Source organism: Geotrypetes seraphini, chromosome 5 (assembly GCF_902459505.1).
Source record: "Geotrypetes seraphini chromosome 5, aGeoSer1.1, whole genome shotgun sequence".
Taxonomy (NCBI): domain Eukaryota; kingdom Metazoa; phylum Chordata; class Amphibia; order Gymnophiona; family Dermophiidae; genus Geotrypetes; species Geotrypetes seraphini.
Window position 1 is genome coordinate 215,857,207 of NC_047088.1, and position 20,046 is coordinate 215,877,252.

At 42.3% G+C, this 20,046-nt stretch overlaps 1 protein-coding gene across 2 annotated transcripts in view; it reads left to right on the forward strand.

The window, feature by feature from the left end:
* CCDC148 (coiled-coil domain containing 148) overlaps positions 1 to 20,046 on the forward strand; it is a 169,298-nt gene that overhangs the window by 47,053 nt on the left and 102,199 nt on the right. Inside the window, exons 4-8 of one of the 2 annotated variants that reach the window (XM_033944463.1) lie at positions 6,416 to 6,519; positions 13,917 to 13,999; positions 14,158 to 14,321; positions 17,231 to 17,326; positions 17,415 to 17,596. In XM_033944463.1, coding sequence (XP_033800354.1) covers positions 6,416 to 6,519; positions 13,917 to 13,999; positions 14,158 to 14,321; positions 17,231 to 17,326; positions 17,415 to 17,596 — 629 coding nt within the window. The remainder of the gene's footprint in view (positions 1 to 6,415; positions 6,520 to 13,916; positions 14,000 to 14,157; positions 14,322 to 17,230; positions 17,327 to 17,414; positions 17,597 to 20,046) is intronic. The other variant, XM_033944464.1, reaches the window with a different exon arrangement.

The window sequence follows — 20,046 nt, forward strand, 5'->3', positions numbered from 1 at the left end:
CCTGGTTCCCTTAGTTCATAGTCTACTGCGTTAACCTCTTGCTATGCTACTCTTCTAGGCTGCTTGTTGTTTTGTTCAGAATGGCTATAATTCCTGCAGCTGACAAAGGCTCCGATGTGGTCCCACCCCTCCTCTGACTTCACATCCTGTTTTGGTCTGGGATGGACCACAGTAGAGGGAATGTGCAACGGAGGCCGATGGCAGCCTGCTAGAATCGCTACATCACCAGTGATCCTCTGCAGGCTGTAATTAGTTTTGAAAGCAAGACTCGGGGGGTGTGGGGATGCCAGGGGGAAGCCGGACGATGGTGGGGAGAAGGGGAAAACATGCCAGCCTTCAGGGAACCCCATAAAGCTGCGGAGCCGAGGGTATCCACAGCGCTGGTGCTTATGCAGCACTTCCCCACTGACACCCCTCACCTTGAGCTCTGACACCGGGCCTCCTAAAGCAGGAGCAGCAGCACCAGTGGACGGCCAGCAAGAGGCATCACTTAGGATAGGCTTTCACTGCCAGAGCGCTGCTGCTCCTGCTTTAGGAGGCACAAAGATATGCGGGGAGGCGGGTTGGTCAGTGAATCAGAAAGCCTGATATTTTAAGAAAACGAATTGTTTCGAATCGATTCACCAACGTGAATCAATTCAAATCGGCAAATCGGGCAGCACTGCACACTCATATCTTTTTTTTAAAAGATCAACAGGAGGTATGCCCACTACCTTCTGCCACAGGGCTGAGACTCCCCCATGCTGGGACCCCCAAGAACCCCCAGCTCCCCACTCCCTCCTGTCTCAGAGCCCCCCACCTGGCTGCACAGCTCCCAACCCCCTGTACCTTAACTAGAAGAAATGGCAGAAGAGATTCCCACTGCCGGCAGGCCCGCCTCTTCAAAATGTCTTGCCTTCCCCTGATTGACCCAGGCACCTAAGGTCGAAGCGGGGTCTTCCCCAGCACCCCACTATTACTTGGAACACCTCTGGGGACAGAACCCACTCGCCTGAATCAAGAATCTGTCTGCTGAGGAAGTCTGCTTAAACGCCGTCTACTCCCGCCACCCTAACGGCTGATAGCAATATTTCATGATGCTCTGTTCAATGAAAAAGAAGATGGGCTGTCTGAGCCACAGGAGTGCCCTTGGTTCCTCTCTTGTGAGTGACGGAAGCTACTGTCGTCATATTATTGGAGAAGACCCAGACTGCTTGGCCCTCCATCATCTTCTGTAACCCCATCAGAGCTAGTTGAATGGCTCAGAGCTCCAACTGATTGATTGACCACTTTCGCTGAAAGGGTGTCCAACACTGCTGAACAGGACAATGATTGCAATGAGTTCTCCGGCCCCAAAGGCTGGCATCTGTCATCACCTCGATCCAGGAGGCAAAGTGTAGTGGAACGTCCCAGTGGAGTGATTGTGGGAGAAGCCACCAGACCATGCTTGCTTGACTTCAGAACCCAAGGCAGTCGGGTCTGCAAGGCATCCCTGTGTGGAACCTGGTGAGTGAGCAAAGAATGTTGTAGAGGACACATGTGCGCCCTCGTACAAGGAATCACATCCAGCGTGGCAATCATTGATCTCAGAACCTGAAAATAATCCCATGCTGGAGGAGTTGGCCACTCCAGAAGGAAAGAAAGCTGAGCACACAGTTTCTGCCAGCGGGCTACTGGTAGATAGTTGGGGCCAGGTCGAAAGGAACTCCCAGGCATCAGAGTGAGTGCATGAGCGTCAGTTCATTTTTGTCTTTTTTTTTCTAAGCTGACAATCCAACCCAGGTCTTCCAGCACCTGGAGCTCCCGCTTCAAGTCGTGGTGTCCCTCGGCCAACAAGAGAGCTCTGATCAGTCAGCTGCCCAAATAAGGGTGCACCTGAAAACCTATCTGCCGCAGGTAAGCCGCGACCACTACCATCACCTTAGGGAAGGTCCAGGGCACTGAAGCCAGCCCAAAGGGCAGGATCAAGAACTGATAATGCTGTTCCAAAGCATGAAACCGCAAAACTTAATGGTGGGCCAGAAAAAAGGGAATGCGCAAGTATGTCTCTGTAAGATCCAGAGAGGCAAGAAGCTGTGATGACCAAATGCACGGTCTCCATTCGGAATCGTGGAATCTTGAGAGCCGCAGTCACATGTAGAAGATCCAGAATAGGCCTCCAGAGCCTTTCTTTGGCACGAGAAAGTATGTGAAGTATTTGCCTGAGCCGAGAGGTTGGGCGGTACTGGCTCCATCGCTTGAATATCCAGCAAGTGCTGAATGGTGACTGGAATCCTGAGCGCTTTGTCTGGGCGATCTGAGCAGAGCCCACTAATCAATCTGTCAGAGGTCAAGCAAATTCCAGTTTGTAACCTGACCAAATAAAGTCCAAGACCCACTGGTCGGACGTAACGCACATCCAGACTGGCAGAAATGTTTTGAGATGGCCCCCAATCCGCAGCAGGGCATCCCTCAACCTGGCACCATTGTGTCTGTGCATCAGAAGGTGCAGCACTGGAGTCAGGAGGCTAGGTTGGAAGCTGAGCACCACGAGATCAGAACCCCAGGAGGGCCGCAACTGCTATCAAGCCAAGTCATAGGGTGACGTTCCAGTCTAGAATCCACGAAGTCGTCCAGACTTTTGCCAAACAATCACAACTCCTGAAAAGGCAGCCAAGCCAAAGGAGCCTTGATAGTGGAAACAGCAGCCCACTATGGGCAGAGATAAGTACACTGACACCTGAGTCAAACTCACATAAGGGCATACAATGCATCTGGCATATAAACTGTGCCCACCAAGAAAAGTTGAGAGGGAACCACCACCTCACTTTCCAGAGTGCGCTTTTGTGCGTAACTGGTGCGTGCGACACAATATGCCGCCAAAGTAACTTTAATGCCTAAAGCAGCTACATTAAAGAGCTTCCTGAGGATCACCTCCACATGGTAGTCCTGCATATCTTCAAATACTAAACCACCCACATTGGGGAGAAAGGTGCATTTTGTCACCTGCACCACCAAAAATCCACTCTGGGCTGAGCCAAAAGTTACTGACACTCCTGTGCCATAAAATCCCAGCATGGCACAGCTCTAGCAATAGTCAGAGCATCCTCCGGAGAGTTAAAGTGCTCCGAGACCAGAACACACATAGGATACCAGGGGAAGGTAACAAACTGCAAGCATACACCACAAAGCCAGGAGAAAGAAGTGGACGGAGCCAACTGACCAAAAAATCTCTATAAAGATTCAGAAAGAAGGTTTAGCAAAGCTGCAGATTCAAATAGGCGCAGGCTCATGAGAGCATTTCTAGGCTTCCAAGACCCCAGATGGATCCACAGTTCCAGTATACAGTCCCTGATCCCCATCCTGGGAAGCGCTGCACCTGTAAAGACGGGGTCAGCAATCAAATCATCTGCAACCAGACACCCCCAGATCAGGGTCAGGCAGCGCAAGCAAAGTGGCAGGGTGAGTCTAGGAGTAACGCCGTTGATAGACGCTGTGCAGGCGTATTGGAACTGTGCAGGGGGAGAACACTGTGGTCCAAAATCCAGAGTGCAAAAATTTCAAGAATTGTGTAAAGGTGTCTGGCTCCTGGGGCATAGATCAACCTAAGTTGGCTAAACTGAGCATTTCTGAAGCTGTGCAGAGTCCTCAGCCTCACAGACGGAATTACCAGTCGTGCTGAGCCCTGAAAAGCACAAAATCCACCTTGCTAGGCTAGCTGAGCAGAAGGGAGGCTAAGCTAGACACTGCGGCCCCCCAGCTGCGCGCATGTGGCATGTGGTGCAAAAACGCTCTAAAAGTGGTAAAATTGAGCAATCATGGCAAGAATCCACAAGAGGAGAGCCCAAGGACTCCATCCCAGCAGGTTTACAGGCAACATTTACAGTTTTGAATAAGCAGGGAACTTTAGAAAATAAAATTGCTAAAAATCCAAGATAGCCACCATCACAAAATTCACACCAAAATCGTGATATTTTTCACATTTCCCAAACTTTAAAATTGGCAATTTTAGGATTTTTCAGGAGGGAGAACATAGGGGAACATTCAGAAACACTAAAAACCCCACTTTTCAAACCTCCCCAGATGTCTTTCACAGGCTGTCAGTCTGTGTACTCATTGTGACCTGAGAGGATAAGTTAGAAGTGCTGCAAGCCTGCTCTCAGCTTTCACAGTAGCTGGATGAGAATCATCACTGCTACAATGCTGGGAATGCTCCTGCAAAGCTGATCTTCGGGCTGCCAGTCAGACTTCAATGTCTGACTATACCTCCACCTTTGCGGATCATCGTATGCGCACTGGAAAGGGCGGAGGCGCAACGACGCAGCCAGCATCCTATGAGACACCGCTGAGCCTCCTAAGAGCGCCTAACAGCCTGTGTTCGACCCCTGATTAACAGAAGTTGAGACCACCTCAGGGACAGCCCTGAGCTCCAGAGAAAACTATGCAGGCTGGCCAACAGGTACGCAGAGGGATCGGCCTGTCAGCTATAGACTTCCAATGCTAGGAAGTTCTTCTTCACCCAAAGGGTGGTGAACACCTGGAATTCACTTCCAGAGGGTGTGATAGGACAGAGTACGGTATTGGGGTTCAAGAAGGGATTGGATGATTTACTGAAGGATTTACTATACAGGTCCTGGACCTGATAGGCCGCCGTGTGAGCGGACTGCTGGGCATGATGGACCTCTGGTCTGACCCAGCAGAGGCACTGCTTATGTTCTCATGTCTGTGAATTCTCAAACAGGCAGAGCTTCAGAATCGCTCCAAGTACTAATATACACAAAAAGGGGATGAAATTACACCATATTAAAACAATAAAATGGGGAGAATGGAACGCACACAACTGCATCCATGCGTGCAGAAGGAAAGAACTGTAGAGGAAGCTAAACAGCCCAGTGAAATACGATAGAGGAAGAGTGAAAAATCCGGAGTGGATTCCTTCCGCAACCATGCTACTGTCTAGAATGTCTCACCTATTGTACTGGAATATAGTTTTAAATGTTCCATATTTCTTTTATCATTGGTTAATACCCAGTTGAAACTACTTTGTGGTGCTTCACTGCTTACCTTTCCCCACAGTGCATCAACAAATGGGATACCAAAACATCACTATAAGCTCCTTTTTCCACATGTGGTGGGACTGACTCCGAATTCAGTCATTAGTTGATAGTTACAACCCACATTAGTAGAATTGTGGTTTTTCACATTTCATTAGATCTAATCCTGATACTACTTGGCACTCCCCCTGCCTCCCCTAATTAATATGAAACATAAGGACTTGATCAACTTGTTATTCCTGATAGCCAAAGTGTGTGTAGCTCGACAATAGTGAAACTCTTCCTTACCCTTCAAAAATTAATTGCTTATGTTACCTGTTAATTGACCATATTGAAATTTTTATTTCTTCATAAGAACATAAGAATAGACTGGGTCACACCAATGGTCCATCTAGCCCAGTAACCTGTCCTCACAGTGGTTAATCCAGGTCTCTAGTACCTGGCAAAGCCCCAAAAAGTAGCAAAATTCAAATGACTGAAGGGCACAGTTTAATAAATAGCAAATGACTAGCTTTAGAAAGTTGTTATACATCCTGGCCTCCCTTTAATTGAGGACTCTACTTTATGTACATGCATGGATTAACTTATAATAATAATAATAATAATAATAATTTTATTCTTATATATCGCCAAAGCCATAGTAGTTCGAGGCAGTTTACAATAAAGAAGAGCTGGACAATCGGCGAATATAGGTACAATGTAAAGTCATCAACATACAGGTGGGTAGGATGCAGGAGGTAAAGAGAAATTGGGGAACAATTCGGTTTGTGTTGAAGAGATAAGGCTTAAGAGGACTTAGGTTACAAATCGGTTAAACAAGTTTGTTTTTACTAATTTTCTGAAATTTAGGTAGGATGAGGAGTGTGTGATATTACTCAGCCAATCGTTCAGTTGACCTGCCAGGAAAGCAAGTGTTTTGTTCAGGAATCTTTTGTAATGGCAGGTCTTTAGTGTTGGATGGTTAAACGGATGGACTCTACGTGTGGGTCTGGATGAACAATCTAAGTTAAAATGGGGAACCAAGTACATGGGGGCCAAACCAAGAATAGATTTGAAACAGAGACAGGCAAATTTGAACAGCATTCTAGCTTCAAGGGGCAGCCAGTGGAGTTTTTGGTAGTAGGGTGTTATACAGTTCTTTGGATAATGCTATTATACAAATGCAACAATTTTAAAAAATAACTGTTGGGGGTTCTCTGGAAATGAACTTCACTTTTGAAATAACTGTGATGTCTTCATAACTTAGCATCAGAATTACAGTAGGACTGATCAGAGAAACAACTATTTCTCCCAGAAACCTGGCCAACTATGAAGAAATAAAGCTGAGCCGAGTTTCTTATAAGCTGAGAATTATCACTAATTAGGAAACATTCTTAATGTCTTCCTTTTATTTCTGCTCTTAGATTAAAAAAACAGAACAAGCTTCAAAAAATAGTAAAGAACAAATGCTGCTGAAACAACACTGCCAGGTGTGGTGGCAGGAACACAAAAGACTGAATGAAAAAAGGTAAAAAGCTGGAATCCTAATTCCAAATTTCCATCAAACTTAGGATGGTAGTTATCAAGTTGCATTGAAGGACTAACCCAAGTTATTTGCCCCTTAACAGGTGTTAAAAGGGTTCAAACGCTGGGTGTGGCACACTAATATAGTGTTAAGTGTGTCACCCCATGTTACAGCAATGGGAAGCAAAACATGTAAATGGACATAAAGCAGCTCATAACTACAGTATATACGAGGATGGTTTGAAAAGTTTGGTAAAAAAGCAAGTTAAACAATGTAGTCTCCATTGAAAGCCATACACTTACCCCCTCTTTTACTAAGCTGCGCTAAATGCTAACGTGTCCATAGACTATCATGCACGTGTTAGCGTTTAGTGTGTGCTAATTGGTTAGTGTGCCTTAGAGGGCCTCAGTCCAGCGACTTTCCAGTTTTTTTCTTATTGTAGGAAAAATAGCTTATGAAAAAAACTGGAAACTCACCAGACTAAGTGTATAGCCCTACAGGATAATCGGGCCAATCCCTGCAGAGGAAATCAGATCCATTGCACCCTGAGGATACCAGGCAGGCCTCCTATCTGGTCACCATGTCTCAAAAAAGGCTCTGCTTTCTGTTTTCTGTTAACTCGCTCACCAGGGTCTCCTTTCCAATTGACATTTTCTTCTTTCTCTTTGTTCACCATTCATCTTCCATCTCTGTACCTTCTCTGCCATATGCAACATTTCCATTTCTTTCCTACTGTCTACCATCTCTCTCTCTCTCCCTGCCTTATACCCTGGGTCAAACCTCTCTATTCCCCTCCATGCACCATATCTCCCTACCCTCCACTCTATGGCCAACATTTCTCTCTCTTTCTTCTCCATGCATGTCTCTCCCCTCCACCATATGCAGAATTTCTCTCTCTCGCCCTTTTCTACCTCTTTGTTGCATCTCTCCCTTTCTCCTCCCTCCTATCCCACTGCAGCAGCTTTACATCCCGCCCTCCTTCCCATTCTCCTTTGCAGCAGCCTTCCATCCCTCCTATTCCACTGTGCAGCATTTCCCAATTGACCCTCCCACCCACCATGAGACCTGACATACTTTTGGGCCTTCTAAAGTAGCAGTGGTGGTGGAGGTAAAGGCTGGCTAACAGAGACAGTGTTCTGAACTGACTGCTTGTGGCCTGCCCCACCAGGGATTTCCTTTGCCACGTCATCAGTGATACGGCAGAGAGAAGGCCCTGTCAGAGCAGGCAAAGAACAGCCTGTTCACCATGCTGCCTCTGCCTCTGCCCACTGCCTCTTCTTTCTGCAACACGATCAGTCACAGCTGAAAGTTAAGTTTTAATCATATTTATAATTTAATATATTGTAATAATGATATAGAATACTTAGGCTAGGCTGTGGTTATATTCTAGTGGAAGTATGCTTTGCAAACTTTTTTCTTGGCAAATGTTTCTATGATGGTGTCAAAGTCTAATTCTGCCTCAATGGCAAAGCAAACTTAAACTACAGTCTCTGCAGCCCCATTGTTGATTGAAGCCACAGACACAGGTAGAATACAAAATATGTATAAAGCAATACAGACATTTGGAAAGAGTGAGGACAGATTCAATCACTTTAACTTGTTATTAATTCAAGTAGCTCCATTGGGCTTTTTCCAATATTGGCTATGTGAATTGCGTTTAAAGTGTTTTATTTCTTTAACCAGTGCTGAAGAGGAAATATTAATGCTGTATTTGGAGCAAAGGGTTTTAGCCTTTTCTTCTAGTTCTTCATCAGATATGTGGAGATACATCGAAAGGAAGTTGAATGCTTCATGAAGTTTCACACATGCTTCATATCACATTTCCAAAAAAACAAAACATAAAAGACATTTTTTAAAATTATTCTTCATGATCACTTTCATTTACCACTGATATATTCGATTGATCTGGTTTATCTGTCATTCTTCATTCTGGTTCATTGGCCATTTCTTTTCCTAATTCTAATTTGTGGAAATTCTGAGCCAAATTCTATAAACGGTGTCTCGATTGTAGGCGGCCTAGTGCTGCCTAACCAGCCAATCAGGATGCACGTTAAAAATTTTAAAAAAAAATCCCAAGGCAGGTTGCCTACATTGTAGGCACCTCTGGGAGCCTAGGAAGGCCCGCCTAAGCTCGCCTAAGGCTAGGTTTGGGCGTGGCTTCACCAAGAAGTGGCCTTAGGCAACCTTAGGTGGCCCTAAGTGCCTCCCTAGGCCCACGGTAGGTGCCTTAAATGTGCATTTCAAGCAGACGCGGTCACTGAGCTTATCGCAGCAACCTGTCCCATCCCCCCTACATGAAGAATTCAGGCAGGAGGGATGCCCAATCCCTTCTACTGGAACCCCCCCCCCAGAACATTGCTGGCAGGAGGGCTGCCCTGAACCCGGGAGCCCCTCTTCCCCAACAACATCAGCACAAAGATCGCTGGTAGGAGGGATGCCCAGTCCCTCTTGCCAGATATTCCCCCTCTGAACATTGCCGGCAGGAGGGATGCCCAGTCACACCTGCCGGACACCCCCCAACATCGCCAGCAGGAGGGATGCCCAGTCCCTTCTGCTGGACACCTCCCTCGAATATTGCCACAAAGATCGCTGGCAGAAGGGATGCCCAGTCCCTCTTGCTGGACACCTCCCCACCCTGTAAAGTAGCTCCCCCAGATCCCCCCCTCCACCTCCCAGTTTAAGGGATTCATCATTATTTGGACGTTTGCATTTTTCAAAAATGAGTCCCATAGTTTTGAATGCTGGAAACTTTACCTCTCTACTGTGAAACTAATTATCAAAAATGCAGACCTGCACTATTCTCTTTTTTATTGTTCCAGATGTTTCACTTTGAAGCAAACTGACTGATATTTAGAAGCAAACAGACTGATATTTAAAGCAAGTTATATATTCACTGGCGACTGGTGACCATTTAATTTGTCTATCCGTATATGGATAATAGGCTATTTAAATTGCTACTCTCTACATATATTTGTGCTGGATTTGAGATGGTGCAAGGGTGGGTTGCTAAATCAATAATTTACATGCTTATTTTAACTATAAAATGCATAGCTTATTCATATAGGAGGTAATTTCATAAAGATTTTTTGCACCTGCATGCCACTATGGGGCTCATTTTCAAAAAAGAAAAACATCCAAAAAGTGGCATAAAGGGGCAGTTGTACATTTTTCTTGCCAAACCCTTCCAATTCACTATTTTCAAAATCTATATTCTGGACGGATATCTATGCTGTTGATTAGTAGTGTGTCTAAATCTCAAAGGGCATGTTAGAGGTGTGATGTGGGTGGGACTAGAGTGGGCTTAAGACATGGATGATTTTCTAATCAAACATATGAGTACGACCAGGGCACAGTTTGGATGTTTGGGGCTAGATCTATTTTAATAACATAGAAACATGATGGCAGATAAAGGCTAAATGGCCCATCTAGTCTGCCCATCCACAGTAACCATTATCTCTTTCTCTCTCTCAGAGATCCCATGTGCCTATCCCAGGCCCTTTTGAATTCAGACACAGTCTCTGTCTCCACCACCTCTTCTGGGAGACTGTTCCACGCATCTACCACCCTTTCTGAAAAAAAGTATTTTTTTAGATTACTCTGGAGCCTATCACCTCTTAACTTCATCTTATGCCCTCTCATTGCAGAATTTCCTTCCAAATTAAAGAGACTCGACTCATGCGCATTTACATTGCGTAGGTATTTAAACGTCTCTATCATATCTCCCCTTTCCCGCCTTTCCTCCAAAGTATACAGATTGAGATCTTTAAGTCTGTCCCTATACGCCTTATGATGAAGACCACATACCATTTTAGTAGCCTTCCTCTGGACCGACTCCATCCTTTTTATATCTTTTTGAAGGTGCAGCCTCCAGAATTGTACACAATATTCTAAATGAGGTCTCACCAAAGTCTTATACACGGGCATCAGTACCTTCTTTTTCTTACTAGCCATACCTCTCCATATGCACTCTGGCATCCTTCTAGCTTTCGCCGTCACCTTTTCAACCTGTTTGGCCACCTTAAGATCATCACATACAATCACACCCAAATCCCGCTCTTCTGTCATGCACATAAGCTCATCACTCCCTAATCTGTTCCGTTCCCTCGGGTTTTTGCAGCCTAAATGCATGACCTTGCATTTCTTAGCATTAAATTTTAACTGCCAAATTTCAGACCATTCTCCAAGCTTCACCAGGTCTTTCTTCATGTTATTCACACCATCCAGTGTGTCTACTCTATTGCAGATGTTGGTATCATTCGCAAAGAGGCAAATCTTACCCGACAACCCTTCAGCAATATCGTTTATAAAAATGTTAAAAAGAACAGGCCCAAGAACAGAACCTTGAGGCACACCACTGATAACTTCCCAGCGCCATTTTTCTGAAAGGCAACGTTGTAGCTGAAAGCATTTTCAATAAGGACCCCCGAAGAAGCCATTATTAATGGTGAAACGGGATCCGTTGGGCTAAACTGAACTAAATCATTGCACTTTATAATGAAACATTAAGATAAGTGCATTTTCATATTTATTTTTGAATGTTATTTATATAAAAGTTAAAAAATATAAAAAAGGATTTATTAAGTCAACAGATAGGTTGATGAGTGATAACCTGACCTGCATAAGCTATTCAAATGATCATTCATTGAAAACGCAGGAGTTCTGAGACCTTTTCCTCTCATTTCATATAACACTTGAGTTGTGTTACAGAAACCTGTTTTTTGATTGTGTAAAATCTAAATATACATCTACTGTTTGTGTTCACAGATAAAATAAACATGGGGAAGTGACATTTGACAAAGCCCTGACGAAACGGCTACTCACCGTGAAACGTTGGCTTATATACGTTGTATCACTTACATCTTCACATTTAAAAAAGGCAGCTAATGAACTCAGTCCTTCAAAAATAGAGTAGTGGTAACTACACATTCTCTTCGGAAGTTTTTTGCCAATGATGTGGGTGGGGGAGGTTTGAGCATTTCTTGCTCTGCCATGATAATACCTGAGGCCTTTTCTTCCGTTGGGGATAGTGCTCTTACATTAAATAAGTGGAGTATTCCTATTTATTGAAATCTAAATACACCACATCTAGCGCACATCCTCTATCCAATTCTCTGGTCACTCAGTCAAAGAAATTGATCAGATTTGTCTGACAAGACCTACCTCTAGTCAAGTGCATCCATGTGCATCTACAGGATTCCAGAAACTTGACCATTCTCTGTTTTATAAGTGTTTCCATTAATTTGCTTGTATTAAACACAACCCAAACAAAATTGAGAGAAAATAAATTAAAAAACAAAAGAAGGATTCACTATTAAACACATCTATCCACTCAAAGAATCCCCTCTGAAAAATACATTCTCAATTGAATCTAACATAATGTTGATGTAATACTATAAATAAATAATCTAGTTTATAAATACATTAAGAATTTTATTACTATCATATTATTACTATCATCAAAAAATTCATCAAAAGACATACATATACACAAAATTCATCAAAAGACTTACATATACACAAACTAGACAAACAATATGCTAAAAACAAATGGATATATATGCAAATATCGAAACAGTCAAAGGAATTCACTCTGTTCATGGAATAAAAATTAATAAGTCACTTAGCTTGAAAGGATTCAAACTTCAGCTTGAGTAATGTCTATGATGAAGCCAAGGCAACAGGTGAAAATCCTAAGCCATCCAGCAAGAACAAGGAAATTAATGTGAAATAAATATTTTTTTTTAAAAAGTCACTGAGGTGCAAGTGCAATTACAAACTTGATGAGGATTCAACAATGTATGACCAAAGTGCAGGTGCAGATTCAATAAAAATTCAACAGTGTTCCAAAGCAAGAGCTGAAAGCCAAAAAAGCCACCAGTCTTCAGAGCCAAAAAAGAAACCAGTCTTCTCACTCCTCCTCGACACAAGCCGTGTTTCGATAACAATCTTTATCAAGAGGAAGAACTGGGCGGGCGGAGAGTCAAAGCCAGGAATGCCAGAAGCAAGGCTAAGCTTGCAATTGCCACACAAACGTCGTGACGGCAGAGAGAGGGCGTAGCATTAAATAGGAGCCAACGTAAATAGCTCAAACGCAGCTCAAATAGCAGCTGCGTTTGAGCTATTTATGTTGGCTCCTATTTAATGCTCCGCCAGTGGCCGTCCCATCCCTTTGATCATTTTCATCACCCTTCTCTGCACCTTTTCTAATTCCGCTATTTTTTTTGAGATGCGGCGACTAGAATAGCACAAAGTATTTGAGGTGCGACCATACCATAGAGCAATACAAGGGCGTTATAACATTTTCATCTTTGTTTTCCATTCCTTTCTTGATAATTCCTAATATTCTATTTGCTTTCTTAGTGGCGCCGCACATTGAACCGAGGCTAGTTTTTAAAACTTTTTTCACGTTGCATATATCTTTCCTTTATTTACAAATATGATGTACCACTAATTGTCGACAAATGTAAAGGGGTCCTTTTACTATGCTGCAGTAAAAAGTGGCCTTAGCACGCCCATATATAGATTTTTCTCATGCAGTAGGCCATTTTTTTACTACTGCCAGAAAATGGTCAATTTTCCAACTTAATGATCTTTGCTAATGTTTCCATTAGCATGTGGTCATTACTAAAAATTAGCATGTGAGTCCTTACTATCACCTATTTTGTAAGCGGTAAGGCCTTGATTCTACACACAGCATCTAACTTGGTAGGTGCCTAGCAAAATGGTACCTATTGCATGTCAATCAAAGTTAGACATTGTTTAGGTACCAGTAGGTGTTATAATGTTAGGTGCTGGTATATTAAGCCAGAGTTTTCATGGCCTAATATACCAGTGTCTAACTTTAGTCGCCCACCAGTGCCAAACTCAATTCACACTGAAACTCCACTCCTAACCTTGCCTATTTTTTGTGTAGGCGCTAGTAGGCACCTTGGTGTAGATGCCTACCGTAAGGTGGTAGGCTCCTGCCAGCTAATTAAATTTTGTTAAGTTGTTTTTCAATTGGCTTTTAATGGCACTTTCAATTAACAGCGCCAAATAAAGCCTATTAAAAAATGTAAGTTGATGTCTAAATTAGAGGTACCTCCAATTTAGGTGCCTAATTTCTAGCCCCATTTATAGAATCAGGACCTAAAGGCCCATACACTAATTAGCATGCAGAAATGTAGATGCACCCACTGACTCTTTGCCCCCCAGGCATGCCCTCTCCCAGAAAAAATTTTTAAAAAAATTTTTTAGCACATGGTTTGCATGCACACATTTGGAATGTACCCTAGGATGATTCAATAAAAGGCGTCCTTAGTTAAAGGAGCCCTAAGTGGTTTACAAATTAAAGCAAATATATATAGTAGTATGTTATGTATGTTCATTCGCTTTGCCAAAAACTATGCTATATGTTTTAGACGAAAACTGGAATCTGAACTAGAAATGCTCCTTGAGGAACAAAACACAGGATGCCAATTTCTTTCTGACATGATGTACTATGGTGAGAACAAATGTGATAATTTTAAGCAGTATTTTTAATTTTCTAAATTTAGAACTTTTCAACTGTTAATATTATCAAACATTTCATTAGATGTGCATAAACAGTAAAATAATATACATGTAATGGTTTATAATAAAGCTTTGTTTGCTTGAAATTAGAACAACAGTTATCAGTGGAGAGAGAAACACATAAAGCCAATACTGTGCATCCCATCTGGCAGTTAAGGGGGGATTTGAAACACAGGCTGTTTGAACTGCAGTATCATTCCCAACATCAGCTGCAAATGGAACATGAGTTTAATCCAACCAGTATAGTAAAACAGGTTAGTAAAATAATCTTTTTATTTTTACATTATGCGTTATTTTTATACTTTTAAATTTTTTATTATTTTTAATTGAAGCCTAAAAGATGTATTTAAAATAACAAAAGTGACTACAATAATTGCCTGTTTTGTGAAAGATCTGAGACTTCTCATTTTTATCATATAGCTCTGTATACCTTTGGTATAAAATGACAAGTTTTTTTGTTTTGTTTTCAAATTCTTTATTCATTTTTTCATCTTACATCAAGAATACAATATTACATCATTTAAACCTTGTAAACATCACTTGTATTTTTAAAGATTAGAATCAGGTCCTGTGGTATTCATATCTAACAGCTATATGACTGATTCACACCCTACATAGAAATATTTTATCATGACCCTTTTCAGAGTAGCTAAATGTGTATATAAATTACCATGGGGAAGGCAATTTTCAAAGCCATCTCCATGGAGAAAAAAAAAGCATCGAGGGGCGAAAGAAATAGGAGCTATGAAAATTATCTATTTAAAATCAAGCAAAATTATGCATATTCTACAGCATGGGTAATTTTATCCTTGGGATGGGGAAATTATACAACTTCTACAGTCCTGGTAACCTTGTACTCATTTTTCAGTGGTGCTCCTGGGGCAGGTAGGGGGAAGTCTACTCAACAACATTCAGAGTTTTTATATAATCAAAACTACACACATCTCTAATGGGGAAAAAAAGGTTCTTAGAACAAGCAAGTACAAATCTCAGTGGCTGATTTTTCCTGAGACAATAATCAAAACTAAACTAGCGGAGCTCATTTTCAAAAAAGAAAGATATCAAAAAAACCAACTTGGATGTTTTTCTCGTCAAAACGTCCAAATGGCAGATGAAATTTAATGTGGACAAATGCAAAGTGATACACATTGGGAAGAATAACCTGAATCACAGTTACCAGATGCTAGGGTCCATCTTGGGGATTAGCACCCAAGAAAAGGATCTGGGTATCATCATAGCCAATACAATGAAACCTTCCGCCCAATATGTGGCGGCGGCCAAAAAAGCAAACAGGATGCTAGGAATTATTAAAAAAGGGATGGTTAACAAGACTAAGAATGTTATAATGCCCCTGTATCGCTCCATGGTGCAACCTCATCTGGAGTATTGCATTCAATTCTGGTCTCCTTATCTCAAGAAAGATATAGTGGCGCTAGAAAAGGATCAAAGAGCGACCAAGATGGTAACGAGGATGGAACTCCTCTCGTTTGAGGAAAGACTAAAACGGTTAGGGCTCTTCAGCTTGGAAAAGAGACGACTGAGAGGAGATATGATTAAAGTCTACAAAAGCCTGAGTGGAGTAGAAGGGGTACGAGTGGATCGATTTTTCACTGCATCAGAAATTACAAAGACTACGGTACACCTGATGAAGTTACAGAGAAATACTTTTAAAACCAATAGGAGGAAACTTTTTTCCACTCAGAGAATAGTTAAGCTCTGGAACGCGTTACCAAAGGATGTGGTAAGAGTGGAGAGCATAGCTGGTTTTAAGAAAGGCTTGGACAAGTTCCTGGAGGAAAAGTCCATAGTCTGCTATTGAGAAAGACGTGGGGGAAGCCACTGCTTGCTCTGTATCGGTAGCATGGAATATTGCTACTCCTTGGGTTTTGACCAGGTACTAGTGACCTGGATTGGCCACTGTGAGAACGGGCTACTGGGCTTCATGGACCATTGGTCTTACCCAGTAAGGCTATTCTTATGTTCTTATGTACCGATTTTCAAAACTGGGTTCTAGAAGTCTTGCTAGACTTTTTTCCTGCTGAGTGTCCAAAGTTCAAGGGGGTATATTGAAGGCATGCTATGGGCAGGCTTTGGGCATGCTTAGCACTTGAATGTCTTGCGGTAATAATCGAACCTTTCCCAAGACATCCAAGTTGCAACTTAGACATCCAAAGTTAGACCTGTTTTAGAATTATCTAAGTGTCACAAAGGTACCCAAACTAACCAAATGACCTCTGGACGGGTTAAGTCATAACTCCCCACACTCCTCTAGTGGACACTGACCACCTCCCATCCCCCAAATATTTGAATTAAACAGTACATACCTGACTATAACAGCAGCATCTGGTATGGGAAAGCTTAGTAGAGCAGCAAGCAGGTATCTTGAGTAACCTGGTGGGCGGTGTAATGAACTATAGAGAGGGGGATCCAAGCCCATATCCCACCCTACTCACTACATTTATGGTGGAAAGTGTGAGCCACCAAAATCCTACTATATTGCGATATAGGTGTCACCTGAATCCATAAGGGCTATTGAGATGAAAATACCATTGTGAAAAATACCTGAGTATCCCCCAACATGTACCATTTGCTGCCTTCAGTAGAGTGCATTTAGACAGATTACAAAGAGGCATTGTCCTTAGTGTATTTCAGTTTAGAAGATAAAACAATGTGTGGATAGTATTTTCAAACGTACATCTACTTTCTGTCTTTTAGCCACCCACAAAAATAGCAGGTGGAAAGTCTATGGGCACTTTAGCATGTACATTTTAAGGTAGCATATAACAGAAGTATCTTTATCTTTATTTAAGTTTTTGATTAAACGCTTATCCAAGAGTACAAAGCGTACTATGTGAATGTATGATGGTCATTCAGAATAAAAAGAGCTGGACAATCAAATTCTCTAATTTAGAGCCACTTTTACAAAGCTGCGGTAGCAAGTACCAGTGCAGCAAATGTGACACAGACAGAAGAATTGAATGGGCTGTGTTGCATTTTCTGTATGAGAATCACTACCATGGCTTTGTAAAAGGGGCCCTTAGTTGTGTTCTGGCCAAAATTCTTCTTCTGCTTGAGATATTCAGGGGCATAAAGGGATATAAAAAGGAATTAACTGAACCTGTTTATCACTTTTAAAATCTTATTTTTCTATATTCTAAATTAGGTAGAATTTGTTAAGGAACAACAAAAAGCACTTATTGAACGACTTAACTTTGAACAATTGAAGCTGGAAGAAGAAATATCAGAATGTGAAGTCAAAGTAAGACTAATGACATGATTTTTCAAATATAAAGATTTAGCAGAAGTGTTGGTCTTTTGATGGGATATTAAAACTATTTTTCCTGCAGATATTAATACCATCTTCTGAAGAGATTTTTCATCTTGCTCATGGAATTCCTCAGACGCTACAGAAATTAGAATGTCCCTATCCTGATTTGAAAGCATCAGTCTTAGAAAAGTTTAATGATCTCACACAGGAATATAAATCCAAACTACAAGAAATTGATGAAAGGTTAATCAGCTTAGACAGGTAATGAAGTAGTGTTTGTATGAAATGTTACTAACATTTTAATATCTGTAATTTTTAGTTAGAAAACATATACTGTTAATCTGCTTAAGAAAAACAGTGGCTGATTCTCTGAAGACAAAGGCAATCACCAGTCATACAAAAAATGACCTTGTCGGATTCCTTTCCAGAGCTTTCTACTACAGTACTACTACTATTTATTATTTCTATAGCGCTGAAAGGCATACGCAGCATCATCTTGGGCATACATAATAATTTCTGACCTTCCATTTCCCCATGGCATGTCTCATTTCATCTTTTTAAGCATGGTGGTATGATTTCTTTTTGTTCAATCCAGAGCAGTGTTCCTCTAATCACTGATTCTTTGTAGCTATTGTGGGGTGGTTTTTTTTTTTATTGCTTTCTTCAGCAGTTTATCTGTGTCCTGTCTAGTTCTCAGATAAAATTTTGGTATATCTGACATTTTCTTTGGTTTTTGTTTTTTATTGTCTATATTTTGTCTCTAGAGCTTATGTAGACTATGGTTTCTGCTGAAACTCCCAGTCAATTTTACTTCTTGGGTTATCATCTAAATTCTAAAAACATCCTCTTAATATTACTTTCTAGTGCAATGTGTCTAATAGTCCTGAACGCTAGGGTTATCTATTTGAACCCCCAAGTTGCTTGCAAAATGATGACAGCCATTTTTTCAACTCCGCCTCCTTTCCAGTCAGCTGCTCTTGCCCCCTCGGTTTTTTTTCTGCAAGCAAGTTGCTCAGATGTGTTTCTAATCTGCTCTGCAGTTTTATTATTTTCAGGTCTTTTCTGTTGTTTTATGTTTGAGACTCGATATCCAAAAGTTCCTACTTGTTGGGACCTCAGCCTGAGAGAAGACACAGACTTGCGCAGTGGCAGTCTTCTGCTAGCACGATTGGCCCTAGGGGATACCTGACTAGCCAGCATGCTGTAATATATTTGGAGCTCAGGGGCTGTCTCCAGAGAAGCTGCTCGCATCCTTGATTTATCAGGAGCTTGAGTGCAGGCTGTTTGGCTCCTTCTTGGCTTGGCTGGGCTTAATATTGGGCTGGCTGCGTGGTCCTTCCCCTGTCACAGCATGAGATTTTCCAGGGGTTGAGGATCAGTCCAGTATTGTTCCGACTGACAGCCTGAAGACCAAGTTCATAAAGTAAACCTTTGAGGCAGAGTTCTTCTCCTTTTGTTCCAACTGCACTTCTAAGCGTTCTGAACTCTTTGGGGAGAATGAGGAAGAAAACAAACTAAATAAATAAGATGAGGCAGGCAGGCACCCCATGGTAGAGTGTTTGAGGCTATTATAGGCTATTATAGCCTAAAGGGAAAATTGTAGAGTCTGAAAAAGTGAATTATGAGGTTTTCTAGGGCCAGAGTTAGGGACCCCTCCTCCAAAACCCCTCTCTCTCCCTGTAATTCTGGAACTTCAGGGGAGCCTCCACGGGCTGTTTTTTTGGTGTAAATTTGCTAGCAGCGGCCATCTTGAATTTTATACGATCTTTTATTCTAAAGCCTCCATTTGCCTCAAACCCCCTCAAATTTGCTTAAAAATTGACCCTTCAGGTCTTTCTACCCCTGAAGTATGCCAAATTTGTGCTGGATGGTCAGCCGAAGAGCATCCATGTTCTTTGTGCTGTGGGGCATGCAGGAGAGGAGTGAGAGTCTTGGGCTCAGCCTCCTTTGAGTCCTCCAGAGTTGGGTATCTGCAGGAGGCTTGATCCCAAGGAAAGAGACTTTTACTAGAGCTCTCCAAAGGAGAATTGGTTAAGTGCAGCATGTGAACGCTCTAGAGCCCAGGCGGACCTTCAGGGAGTCCCTGCTGGAGTCCTCGAGATCCCAGTGGAAGGCTTCACCATGGATTTTGTGAGCCTGATGTAAAATACCTATTTAAATTGCCAGGAGTCCTCAGTGTCTGCATTAGGCATGATGGTAGTGGTGGCAACGGGGAACAGTCTCCAGCATGTGCCATGTTCAGGCAAGGACCCAGAGCTGGACCAGGAAGTTCATTCTCACATCAAGTGGGAGGAAGGAAGGTCAGATTCCATGCCTCTTTTGTCCTAGGATGCAGTTTTCCTGGCAGAATCTAGTTCTCTGCATTAGACAAGCAGTAGTGACCCTGGACCAGGGGGAAGACTCCATGTTGTAGTGGCTGTTAAGGCATCCATGCTTCCAGGCATAATTTCTAATTCACTGCAGGAATTGAAGCTGGAAGTTCCACCACCCTCTGCATCCCATTGCTCTATTAGGAATGGCTCAGTTACACTGACCACGTTCTTTCCCTCACATCATGACATCACAAAGCTAGTCACTGACCACTGGGAGTCACCAGAGGGGTTCCTGTGAGTGGCTAAGACTATGGCAAAGCTTTATGCTATGACTTCAGATTTCCAACAGTTGTTTGTTTAGCCAAAGGTGGATTCTATGGTAGCATAAGTTACCAAACA